This window comes from Vitis vinifera, chromosome 5 (genome assembly GCF_030704535.1).
Source record: "Vitis vinifera cultivar Pinot Noir 40024 chromosome 5, ASM3070453v1".
Classification (NCBI taxonomy): domain Eukaryota; kingdom Viridiplantae; phylum Streptophyta; class Magnoliopsida; order Vitales; family Vitaceae; genus Vitis; species Vitis vinifera.
Window position 1 is genome coordinate 512562 of NC_081809.1, and position 13106 is coordinate 525667.

The following is a 13106-nucleotide window of genomic DNA, read 5'->3' on the forward strand; positions in this document are numbered from 1 at the left end:
AATTTGAATCGTTAAGATAAAAAGTTAGAAGAAGACCTATTACCTTAAAATTTTCAAAATGATTTTGGAAGCATTTGAAACGGTTTCTACTACATGTGCATTGGCTTTTAGTTACACAAGAAAGTCAACAAATCATTGGTGTTTTTATAGGAAAATGAAGCGACATAGGGCAACTAGGTCCGTGGATTTTAGAAATTGAGACAGGAAATGGTTGCATTTGCATAGCCTTTGATATTCGGATTCCAATCCCCCATCCACTTATTCCGGAAAAGTTCGCATTGGGTTTGGTTTTCAACTGCTCCGGTTGACCTATCTTCACCATTCTCTTACCTCCAACCCATGTACTTTGTCCCATTGCAACGCTCCGAGGCTCCTGTCTAGTTTATGCAAACAGTAAACTCATCAATATCAAGATGGTGCATACTGCATAGTATATTGTATTGCTGATCTTCATACAAGAATGGCACTCCAATGTAACACCAAATATTTCAACTATTTTACTATTGGCTAAAAGGGAGCCCAAAAAGCTTTTGGAATCGGATTGTGAATATTTGAGGGCAATGACCCACATGTAAGTTGTAACTCCTTAAAGCTGGTTTGGCACGGGTCTCCAGAAATAGCCAGCTTATGATGCTAGAAGAGACTTCTCATTTGAGTTGAAACTTGAAAGGGCTCCACCTTTAAATGTCTAGGAAGCTCATTCAAAATTAATCACATATTTTTATTTTTTTGGTCTAAAGTTTTTCTTATTGAAATAAATGTTGCCAAATAGTGTTTGAAATTAAGTTTTAATACTTGAACTCAGGGCTAGCTTGATAGTAGATAAGATAGAAAGAAGTTACTCAGATTTTGTTTGGTTATTGTTTTTTAAAATAGTTTTTTATTTTCTATAATAAAAAAAATAAAAATAAAACATATTTAACAATCAAAAACTCTTTTTTTTTCTTTCTTTTTAAAGTAAAAAATAGATTGTTTTTATATAATATTAATATATTCTAATTATTTTTACTTATTTTTTAGTAATTGTTTTAAAAATAAATAAATGCAAACCTAGTTTACACCAACTTGTTCCTTACTCCATCCTTATTAGAGGATCCTATAAAATAAAATAAAGAACAATATGAAAATTCGAGAAGACATAAAAAATTAATTAATAGTACGAAGAATACTACCATGATATAAAAGTTAACCACGAAGCTTCGGTCACCAACAATTTTACAATGCCTCAGAATGTCTTTTACTCAAAGACGGTGGGTAAACAATGGCCTGAATTGAATTTTTTGCCTAACTTAACTGTAATGTAACTTAAAAGTCTATTTGAAGTTTTCACCTACCATATAGCCTTTTGAGTTGGTAAGGGTGAAGCATCGCAGAGGGCATTATATGCGTGGGTCACCCCAACTGGACGCCGCAGGCTCACGAGCAAAGCCTCACTGTCTTTCAATATCACACTTGCTACGCTCACAGAAGAAGAATGAAACTGCTGCCTCTGGGCTTTGCCTCACCCCCTACCACCATTCTTCTACATCTATACTTCAGAGTCAGTGGCCATTAACATCACCATCTGGGCATTACAACTGACCATTCATTCAATGGTTTTTAATTATTAGATTAGGAGGTTTGGTTGGTTGGATTTGAAGCCAGTTACTGCCTTTCCGTTTAATCAACTACTGCATTCAAATTTAATCTAACTCTACATCATGAGATCCACCTACAAAATTCATTGAATTCCAAGAAAATCGGTTTCAAAATTGAATTGGGTTTTCGAATATTTTGTCGTTTTGAAACACCCATGATACTAAAAAAAAGTTAAAAATCATGGAAAAAAGTTACCATTTAGAAGATATTGGGGTGAATAAAGAAATATATAGAAGGGCCCGTAGGCATTGATCTCAGTCAATGCCTGGTGTCAAAATTAACGGTAAGCTCTCCATCTCTCTCTCACATCTTCCCACCAACTGATCCACTTTCAAATTTCTCTCCCGCAAACTGTGCCCCTTTTTCTTAACCGCTCCACTTTCTCATCAGTTCAAATCCAGAAAAAAAAAAAAAAAAAAAGGAGGGAGAAACAGGAAGTGAGTTTATTCTTTTCTTGTTTCAGCATTTGTCTCACCCTTTCCTCCAAATCTTCGATTCCTGTTTGTTTGTCAATGGGAAGAGTTGGAGAAGAACAGACAGATTTCAAAACCCAGTTGGTGTTGGAAATTATCTCCGTTTCCTCACGCTCCATTGCCTGCCCTCACCAGCATTCTCACAAGAGAATTAAATCGCCTCTCGTCGACTGGTACCGTCTTCTTAGAGTACGTTTCTTGGGTGGTTTTTCTTGATTCATTTGAAGCCATTTTTTCTGGGTTTGAATGTATGTTGCTGAGAATTCTGTTTCTGGGTGGAAACAGGTTGAAGAAGATGCAGATGTAGATATTATTCGGAGACAATACCACAAATTCGGTATATTTCAGATTGAAGTAAATATTTCTGTAGTCTTTGCAGTCTGTTATTCTTTCATATTTTGTGAGGAATGCTCTCTTTGCAGCTTTGCAACTTCACCCAGATAAGAACAAGCATCCCAAGGCTGAAATTGCCTTCAAACTTGTATCAGAGGTTGGAGCTCTTCCCTTACATATCTTCTGGAATCTCGGGGCAGTAGTCCATAGGATACCAATAGAATAAAAATGGGATTTATTCATTCTCTCTTTTTTGATGTATTTCCCTAGAACATAGAACCCAAGGTTAATGCAAAGTTGAAGTTCGAGCCTAGTTTGATTCACCAAATAGTTGTTATGGTGGGTAGGGATGAAGATATGGCCCTAACCATTTGTGGGTAGTCTTCTATGGAACCCACATGATCTGTATGTTGGGTAGGAGAGATTAATGGTTCATTGGGCATAGGGTGATCTCTTATGGAACCCACATAATCTGCCACATTAGGTTTGGGCGATGTGCTGCTTTTCACTTGATCTTCTGTTTCATTAATCTGTATGTTATTATTTGAAGGCATATGCATGTCTGTCTGATGATGTGAAGAGAAGAACCTTTGACTCAGAGAGATGGAGAAGCTTCTGCAGGGACTGCAACAGAATTCCCTATACTGCCTGCAATCCTTCAGCCAATTCTGGCTCCGCAAAACTGAAGCCATTGAATCCTACAAACTGGTCGAGATATTACAAAGTTTTTCGAGGTCTGAGAGACATCAGAGACAGGTTAAAGGAGGAGGCAAGGGTGATAGAGAATTGCTTCAAGACCAATGCAGCATCAAGAGAAGAGTTCCCACTCTTCAATCCATCTGACTATCAATTTCAAGGCTATCCTCACCACAGACCACTCTTTTATAAGAAGACTGAGAGCCTCTGGTATTTGCCGGGGTCAAGGGTGACAGAGAACTATTTGAGGAGCAATGTGACATCGAGGAAAGAATCTCCTCTCTTCAATCCGTCTGACTATCTGCACCAAGGCTACCCTCACTACAGGACACGGAGTTACCAGAAACCTGGGATTTGGTAGTTGCAGACAAGAAACTTACTGAACTGGGAATATGGAAGAGGAGTGAGATGTTGCAATTTGTTCAGGATCAAATCAGAAGGCAACTATTCAATTGCTAATCCAAATGTCTTAATTAATAATAGGAATTCAGGAGAACCATGTTCTATCCACAAAATCACAGTTTGATTGACGCATTTTTCATGTATTCAGCAATTTTCTATGGCAAATGGAATCACAAAGAATCATCTGATGTTATGCTTATATGTAGATTCCAAGCAGCAGTATACAACATATGGCTTCGAGTTCAAAAGAATAAGTAGAAAGCCAGATATAGTACAGACCCATCTGATGGAAAACAAGTCGTCTTTGATAAAAAATTTTCTTTTACTTTCAAACTCAATTCAACCAAAACGGAACACTGCCTGGCACAGTCTAGTCTTTTATGAACGCCGCTACATTAACTTGTTTCTTAGGCCAAAAAGAAAAACATTACATGGCTATGTAACTGGAAATACTACGGAAGTGAGAACCAGTAGGATCCACCATCACGGCAATGCTTGTTCCATTGAGTAAGACTTCCTCTCTTCATTGGGGCTACCAGTGCCTTGAAACTCTTTATTTTGCCTACTGCTTGGTCTCTGGGATCTTGAGAATGCCACTATCTATCAAGGGCTGCAGCTCTCCCTTGGCCAGCTCACATACCTCAGAATCAGAGGCCTCTAAGAATGCCAAAACTACCTTATGACTGCATTCACATTCCCAAAATGTGATATCAGAAAATATTTCATTATCTAAGTGGTTAATGCATTGGTCTTAAAAGGACTTGAAAGGAGTCAGTGTAGTCAAACCTGTGACCCTGGGCCCACATTTCGCACTTCCCTCCAAGAGCTATCTTCCACAGAGTGGAAGCAAAAGTAGGGCAGTCCAAGACCAGTTTTCTAATGGTCCTGCTGGAGTGAAAATTTTCAAGGACATGTTCCTCTTCTGATTCTTCTGATTTAGGCTGTGCTGCAAGAGATGCTATAGCTCCATGTAGTGCATCTAACTTTTCATCCAAAGCTGGGCGTAGAATGCCACCAGCACCCCCGGTTGCAACCTGCATGCATTACCAAGATAAGTGAAGAAATGAGTTGATGGATTAATAGCTCATTGATTGCTTCAGACCGTGTGATGAAGATCACAGATAAAACTGGGTTTATAAAACCACAATTCATCCGGCAGGTGATAAGTCCAGAGACCTAATGCAGCTAATACAGAAACTAAAAGCATTTAAACAGTTTCTTGACTAAAAATCCACAGAAACCCTGGGGAGGATTGACTGTCATTAAGATGAAGTAATAGACAAAATAGCTACCTCATACATGACTTCTTTGCCAAAATTTGATCTAAGTAATTCTCCTGCACTCTCAATACATGTGTCAATGAGATTCTGCAAGACACATAAAATCAGTTTCCAGAGCAAATTGGATAGGTGTATAACATGACAGCTTAAATTCTTTCCATTAAGATGAATGTGTATAAGGGATGATGTGATTCACCTTCCAGTTGAAAAGAAAAGATGGAGCAAAAGTAAATGAAGGCAACAGGGTGCAAATAGATAAAAATGATAAACCTTTTGGTTAAAAATATCATACAATAGATTGAAACAACAAACCTCAGCAAGCCCACTATCAACCAACAACTCTTGTCTTCTTAGATTTGGATCCTTTTTTCCACCTTCAGCTATGTGATGGCTCTCACTGGGGCTAGTGTTTTCATTGGCCTCAGCTGTAGTTACCTCTAGGTCACCCTTTGTCTCCTCATCACCAGATTCCTTGGTCTTAGAAGATTTTGCTTCCTTAACAGAGTCAGGATTTACCTTGGACTCACTCTGGCATGGGATAAAAAGAGAAAGATACAAGCTTCAATGTATTGCATCACTGATCAATATCTTACTACAAAAAGCTATCAGAAGTCGGCAATACCTTGGGACTAAGAGAAGGAATAGACAAATTGAAAGAAACCAGATCCTCTGGACTGAAATAGCGGGAACAATTTGGATGAAGGAGCTGCAATAAGACTCGTCTTCCATTCTGAAATTTAGACAAGGGAAACAGAATCACTTTATGAACCCATGAAATATAAGGTTAAAATAGGAAAATAGTAAAGATGGTCTCCCAACAACACAGCTGTATACATGGCACTTGGAAAGAGGGCCCATGTAAAATTACTTGGATGCATTTTAAAAATAATTTCAGGAAGATAAAAGAAAAAAATAATGGCAATGATCTAATTTAGCCGACCAATGTCTCAGCTTCCTTTTGAAGCAAATCAAATAATCTCTAAAAGACCCACAGAGTTTGCTACAGACATCTTCAATAATCCCACCAGACAATTTTTGGGAAGTGGTTAACTAGCAGCAAAACCAAAACGAGAATAGGGTTTTAGATAAAAATGGTTCGTCAACCATACTTACATCCTATTCAGAGCTATATCAATCTCTGTTTGAGGTTATATGCCAGTGTAATGTAAAAGAACAAGAAGAGTAGAAACCTTATCCAAAAGAAGCTCTTTCAAAATTGCTTGAAGCTCACGAATAATAACCTGTGTTAAGGAGAATTTGATTAAGAACTTCAAATAAAAAGCAACTCCATTAATTATGAAGAATAATTCATGACAAACATCACTAAAGGAGCCAACCTTAGTTAGTAGTTTTGTGTCATCGACAGTTGAAAGAATGTAAGCAAGCACCTGAAAAGTAAATAGTGTAAGGTGAATCCTAAAATAAAATGAACCACAAAAGAATAAACAAAAATTTATACCTTATAAAATAATCAAGGCAGCAATAGGAAAAAAAAATAAGGTAAGGATGGGCCTCAGAATGGTACTGATGACTGGTGGGATACAATATATAATACCATAAAGCCAATAAATTTTCTTAACCATAACAATTTTTGCATTGAACCCATAAGCATAGACGTAGACATATGGTGGACCTATGTTAGCATTGCCAGGATCATGTGCAAATGCCATTCAAAATTCCGTTAGTCAAATTCCAGTTGGGGCTTCATGCTGATTGAACTTGTATTGCCATAGACTAGAAGTGAGTGCACAAAACAATCTTATGAAAACCAGAGCTACTGGAGGGAGCTTTGAACATCCCATAAAATTAAAGCATTGGAGATACATGCTGCAAGCATTTAACATGAATCCATTTTGTTATTTACAGAATCTGAAATGATTCTATTCAGTATCACATCTAGGATCACTTTAGGATTTAAAGAAATAAAAACACTTACATTTTATTACTATTATCATTAGACATCAACTTTTGCATTGAAAGTTGACACATTATTATGATAGATAACTTTAATTGAAGGATAGATTTGTGCCTTCAACTGCTACAGAAAATAAAATGGAATGATTTCATCTCAATGATAGTATGGGAATGCCCTAAAAATATAAATCAAGTTCTTATTTCAGTGTTGTTATGCTCATACAAATGCATATACAAAGGAAGATATATATATATATACAAATGCATATATGAAGGAATATATATCAATATAAGAAAGCCCGAAGACATATCAACCAAAAGTAACAATAAGAAAGCTGAACTGATAAGCATCACAAACTACAAAGATAGACTCTCAATTACTGAGGCTGGTAACAACATGGTCAATATGACATCTGTAGGAAATACAAGTCAAAATGCACAGGCTGAAAGCTAACAGGAAGTTTTGTAAGAGTGCCCTAGAGAATAAAAGTTGAGTAAATGCATTCTGAAACTGATCCTTACCATACTCCCACATTGATCATGAGCTATCTTGTCTATGTGGCCTTTCATTCCTTTGATAATTTTCTTTCTTTCCTAAAATAAAAGATGACATTGAAGAACAATTCATCAGTTATTAAAAATTAAAACTTCAAATGCATAAGATCAGATCAGATTAGTTGTCTTTTAGTGGATCAACTCGTGGGGGAATCTTGACCAAATTTACACAAACCTTTGCACTCCCATGTTTGATGCAGAGCAACCCAATCCTGGATCCATCCCTGGTATGGATCATTCGAACAAGGAGTGCACCTGATAACTGCTGGATTACTTCTGCAGCAGATGACTGCTAGAAGACTTGGTTTAGGAAAAGGTAAAAATAAAGTGGAGAAAAAACAAGGAACTCCAGCAGGCAAGAAAATGCTAATTCAAGATGAATACCTTGTCAGCAATGCTTAAGTATTCCATTAATGCCCTGTGTATGATAGAGTGGTCAACTATTCCTTTCTCCAAAATTGGTTGAATCACAGAGCTCATGTGTCGTAAGACAGAACCTTTTTGCAGTCCTAGTTTAGAAATTACATCTATTAACCTGACAACATGAAAGAAGTAATAAGGACAATGAGAAAGTAGGAACCCTCAAAATTCATAAAAGTTCATATATTACATGTCAGGAATATACCAAATTGTTGTATCAACGAAAGCTTTAATGTAAACAAGGTTAATCCAAAAAACACAAAGATAAATCAATCAACACAATAATACATGAGGTTGTAACATGGTTTGACTAGTCATACCTACATCTATGGATGAGAGGATTTTTTCTTTATACAATAGAGAACATTATAGAGGACAGAACCAGATATGAATATTGGGTTCTCAAAACATCCCATGTTTCTCTAATCCTTATATCCACACCCTAAACCACAAGCCTCCTCGCTCTACCAGATATCTCTCATTCTTCCTCATATTTCTATCCACTTCGTATAGTCCCTACAAACTCATCTCCATAAAAAGTAATAATATATTGACATTATAATTCAATAAATAATTTATTTTATTTGTATTTTTTTTTTTACTTTTTGGTGATAAGAAGCACATATACACACATGCATACACATTTATGCACATAAATATATACACATACAATTACTGATATGACCTTTTTCCACATCCAAAGGGAGTCCTTTGTTGCAATGGAAGCACAAGCTCTAGGGATTACTTAACAATATGCAATCCAAAACGAAACAACTCCAATATTTTGATTGTCCTGTTGGATCCACACTCAATCCTAATGGATCCTTATATACAGAAACCATAAAGGGGGTAAAACCCAATAATAATGAGGGCATCTTAGAAACATCTGAAAATAAAAGAAAAGAAGGAACACAACTCGGGGTGAAAAAGTAATTCAATAGTTATTCCTTTATACCCTGGAATGAAAACAAAGATCCTAGAAAAAACAATAAGATTTTCACTTTGTAAGACTATGGTTGCCTGTTATGCTGCGATAGGAATTTAGTCCTCAAATTGCCCTGAAGATTGAAAATGTAACTTTTTAATCTTCAGAAAAATGAACTTTTGAAAATCGTATAAATGGTGATTTTGTTTAAAGAGAAGATTTTGCAGTTATTTGGAAATATTAAAAGGATATCAAGAAAGTCAATCAAACAAATGACTCTTTACCTGCTCTCTTTTACTGAGGCCAAGTCCTTGAACAACTGAAGCTCTGTGGCATACAATTCCATCAGAAGCTCTTGTTTCTGAGTTGCATTTCCCAACTGGTATGCGTGCTCAACAACTGCATGAAGCCAAATGATTGAAAGAATCATATAACCTGAAAGGCTTGAGAAAAATAAATTTGGCTACTTCACAGGAATACATTATCGAAGTGGTCAAGTTGAAGAAACAGCATGCCAATGCCAATTGAATAAAACACTCCTATCATCTTACTTCTTCCCCTCCCAGGTTCCCTTACACCTTACTTGCTCCAAAAGTGTGGCAAGAATCAAAATCCAAGCTTGCCTAAACAAACTCCAGAAAAATCCAAGAGGGCCCAACCAACTCAGTACTTTTTCTTAAGTCACTGTAAACTAAGAACCTGCCAAAAGTAACTGAGACATAACTTGGGCAATTTGGAAAAGTAAACCCATATAAAATGCTAATTATTGTAGCTATTATTAGGGCCAAATAACTATTTGATTCCAAATACTCCAGAAGAACAAGAAAATACAATGGATTTTTTACCCATCAACAAAAAAAAAAAAAAAAAAGAACAAGAAAACCTATCAAATTATAATGACATACCAACAGATCCAACCATATGACGAAGAAGAGAAGCAACATGGCCATGGAGGGAAGACATAAATGCTGCCAGATGTTTCTTAGAGGCTGCAAGCAGCATAAAAGTAACTTAAGATAATAAGAAAATAAAATCGACTTGACTCTGAAGCAGTGCTCTTCAGTTTTTTTACCCTTGAAGCTGAACATACCATTATCTAACATTTTCTTCACCAGATGCACTGCATACGTGTTGCATGCAAGGGTGAGAAGCTGTGGCTGAAGCTCCTCAAATACAGCATCCCTTTCAGCTTGTGTACAGTACTTAACACAAGTCTGAGGTAAAAGATAAAGAATTACTACAAGCTGGAATAAACAAATGAAGCCCTTAAATTTGAAGACACCCAAAAAGCAATTTTCTAGAAATCACCTGCAGCACACGGGAAGAAACATGGGATCCTGCTATTTCAGGGATTTTCCCTTTCATCTTATGTAGAGCTTCACTCACCAACCTATGATAAATTTCAATTTAACAATGGAAGGAATATAAACAAGCCATTAGGGAAGTAGCCAATGCAATATATAATTAATAAACATACCCAAAAAGTAAGAACGAGGAAGTGCCCCATGCAATATATGGTTAATAAGCATACCTAGATCTATCTTCTTTTGCAATATTACGGCGCCTCATCTTTTCCCACAGTGATGCAAGCTCCTAGTTGGAAAGGCGGAAAAACTCTATTAAGCCAAAAGCCACCACAATCTCACTATACGAGTCTTAAAATAAATCTTAGTAACTACTACATCTGCAAACATGCTGTGCACTCCACTTTCACTGGGTGAGTCTTAGAATAAATCTTAGTGACTATTTCATGAGCAAACATCCAATAATAAGAAAGCTTGAGCTTGAAATTGTTTAATCAATGAAGAACAAGTTAACCTTCATTAAGGAAGTGAGCCCATATCTCATGCATGCTCTTATGACAGAGAGAATTGTATGAAAATAAAAAAGAACCAAAATAAATAAATAAATAAAGTGTAACATGTATCCACACATGCTCAGTCTCATACACAATAATTACAAATAAATCAAAGTTTTAGACTCTCTTTGGTTCTTGTGAAGAATTAGGGAAAGGAAGAGAATGCAGAAATTCACTTCAAAATGGACCCTTCTCAAACTGCTTTCAGCATTTTGCTTGCCTTCCATACATTATTTTCAATATATATAACGCAGAAAAAAAAAAAAACACCCGTGATTTACAGATATGGCCTCCAAAATCCATGATAGAAAAGCTTAATATCAATTGGACTTTGAATCGATGACATTAATTATATCAGGTGAAGTTCATTTAGAAAACCAAAGGAAACTAGAAAATGGCCCTACTAACTTGTTCAAGAGTGTAATGCTTCTTTCTCTTCTTTTTCCTAGCCTCTGTCAGTTCCTGCAGTTAATCCAAAACCAAACAAAACAACAAATTACACTTCCAATCCATATTCAACTTCATGCCCAAAATATAAACCCTAATTTTCAATTCGAATTCAAGTTACGATGTTCTACATATACACCCAATCTCTACAAAACAGCGAATCCACCTTGGCATGCAACCGACGTTCTCTCTTCGATTTTGGACCCTCGTTTGCTCCAGCAGTTTCTAATTTTCCGGAATGCGATTTGACGGGGCGCTGTTGTTTGAACGATTTGAAGGGCTTGTTCAGGCCCTTGTTTCCAGGATTGGAGGATTTGGATTGAAGGAGCTTCGGCTTCTTGGACGGTGAGGTATCTGACTTGCTGTGAGGACCTGTAATTTGCTTTCTTTTATTAGATTTGTTGCTCTGTTGGGTCTTTGCCGCCATTGGAGGTCCCCTTCGTTCCTTGCTAGTCCCCTCTGTTGAATGTATTATGTGGGTTTTGATTCTATCGCCGCTGGGGTTTTGTGAGGGTTTTTGGAAATTGAAACCCTGTGTGGTCTCTCGGGTAGGGATGGAAACGGACAAGGAGATCCGACAGAAATGGGCCGTCAATCGGGTCAACACAATTTCCAGCCCAGGGTTTGAGTTAGCCCTGGCCCATGGTGAAAATTTTGAATTTCAATGAATAAGAATACTTGGTTCTATTATTCTTCGTCATTTAGGGAAATTATATGCTATCGAATGGGTAATTAGCGGTCAATATATGGAAAATTTATAATAAAAAACTATTAATAGTATATCAATTAATAAGATATGAAGGCTATGTATGATTCCAAGAAGTACAATCAGGAAAAATTATTTTTATACCGCCTTTCAAACTTATTTTACTTATTTTAATTCTTTTAAATAAAATTATACAAATTTATTATTAATTTTAATTATATTTGATTTTTATCCATATTTTTTTATAGTAAAATCAAATATAAAAAATTTAAATTTTTTAACACTTTTTCTTTTTTCTTTTTTTGCTTAACATTTTCTAAAAACCAATATAGCCCAAAGGTTTTTTCAAGAAGTTTTGCTAATAAAAAGTAGGAAAAATCAACAAATAGGATGGGTTAGAAGTGATGAGTACTTTAGAAGTAAGATGAATCAGAACTTGATCAAATTTCAAGTTATTTTGAACAGCTGGGACAAATTTTTTAATAAAATGGGTAGTATCTATTGGGCATTAAAACTAAAATAAAATAATAATAATAAAAAGACATAGGTCACAAATAGTGAAACATTCAATTTTTTTTATTTTTTTTGCCCTAATTCTTGCTTACTAATATACTAATGAATGATAGGACAAAAAGAAAAAAGTTCACTAGCATATAAATGGAATACCACAAATTTATTAACAAACAAATCGTTTCCAACATTATTCATTGTCAAACAATTCCAATGAATCTTTACCATCCCTTATTTTGTCTTTCCTTTTCTAGTTCTTTCTTTTCTTTTTTTTCTTTTTTTTTTTCTTATTAGTTATTTGGCTTGCTGGAAAGTTGAATGGAGTACTAACATCTCTGTCAACATGTACTAAGAAGCTGTATAAAAAATCATAAACATATGTTTTTAAATTCCTCCTTAGAATTGTTTGAATCATAAACATGAGTGTGATCAAAGATGTATATGGATGCTTGAACATATCTCCGTCTCTTAAGACTCTTGGGATTTCCATTCTTGTTCTAGGAAGATAATCTCAACTATTATTTATTATGATTAGTTTTTGTTTTGATACGCCATTTAATTCATGATTCTCAAATGCTTATACTATTCTGACATCAAGTATGTAGTTGTTCTGATGCCTTGATGAAATCATTGGTTATGATGGCTGCTTTTGTAGCTTTGTTTTTGGAACACTGATGCATGGGAGAGAAGGAAATCAATTACAATTCAACCGCCCTCTGGGATGGTTCCTGGTGGGGACACTGGAGTGCAGTTCCATTCTGATCAAGTTCACTTGTTGGTATTCCATGAGACACAAATTCCCGTATATGATGTTTTTAAGATGGATTGTGTTGGGCAGGTAAAAATATACTCATAGAATGCATACTTTTTGGTTATTGGAAACAAATTCTGTAGCATGTTTTTCATTGCAGTGGGTACCACAAGGTGTACGACACTCTGCCTATAACTT

At 35.8% G+C, this 13106-nt stretch overlaps 2 protein-coding genes across 3 annotated transcripts; one reads left to right on the forward strand and one right to left on the reverse strand.

Annotated features, from left to right (window-relative positions):
* The first annotated feature begins 1442 nt into the window (after nucleotides 1–1442).
* Nucleotides 1443–3741, forward strand: LOC104879214 (uncharacterized). Of its 2 annotated transcripts, XM_010651265.3 has the most exons (5): nucleotides 1443–1921; nucleotides 2102–2300; nucleotides 2397–2448; nucleotides 2534–2601; nucleotides 2995–3741. In XM_010651265.3, exons 2-5 carry the CDS (start codon nucleotides 2151–2153, stop codon nucleotides 3499–3501), a joined length of 777 nt encoding a protein of 258 aa, XP_010649567.1. In that variant the 5' UTR covers nucleotides 1443–1921; nucleotides 2102–2150; the 3' UTR covers nucleotides 3502–3741. The 2 variants fall into 2 exon arrangements, with proteins under 2 accessions (XP_010649567.1, XP_010649566.1); XM_010651264.3 differs by having other exon boundaries at nucleotides 1444–2300.
* Nucleotides 3713–11486, reverse strand: LOC100255113 (pumilio homolog 24). Its single transcript, XM_010651263.3, has 17 exons — nucleotides 11108–11486; nucleotides 10903–10956; nucleotides 10168–10229; nucleotides 9945–10026; nucleotides 9727–9850; nucleotides 9542–9625; nucleotides 8921–9035; nucleotides 7676–7826; nucleotides 7467–7580; nucleotides 7259–7330; nucleotides 6160–6210; nucleotides 6013–6063; nucleotides 5445–5552; nucleotides 5135–5350; nucleotides 4835–4909; nucleotides 4329–4576; nucleotides 3713–4225 (listed from the first exon to the last, which is right to left on the reverse strand). Exons 1-17 carry the CDS (start codon nucleotides 11366–11368, stop codon nucleotides 4105–4107), a joined length of 1989 nt encoding a protein of 662 aa, XP_010649565.1. The 5' UTR covers nucleotides 11369–11486; the 3' UTR covers nucleotides 3713–4104.
* Nucleotides 11487–13106: the final 1620 nt, after the last annotated feature.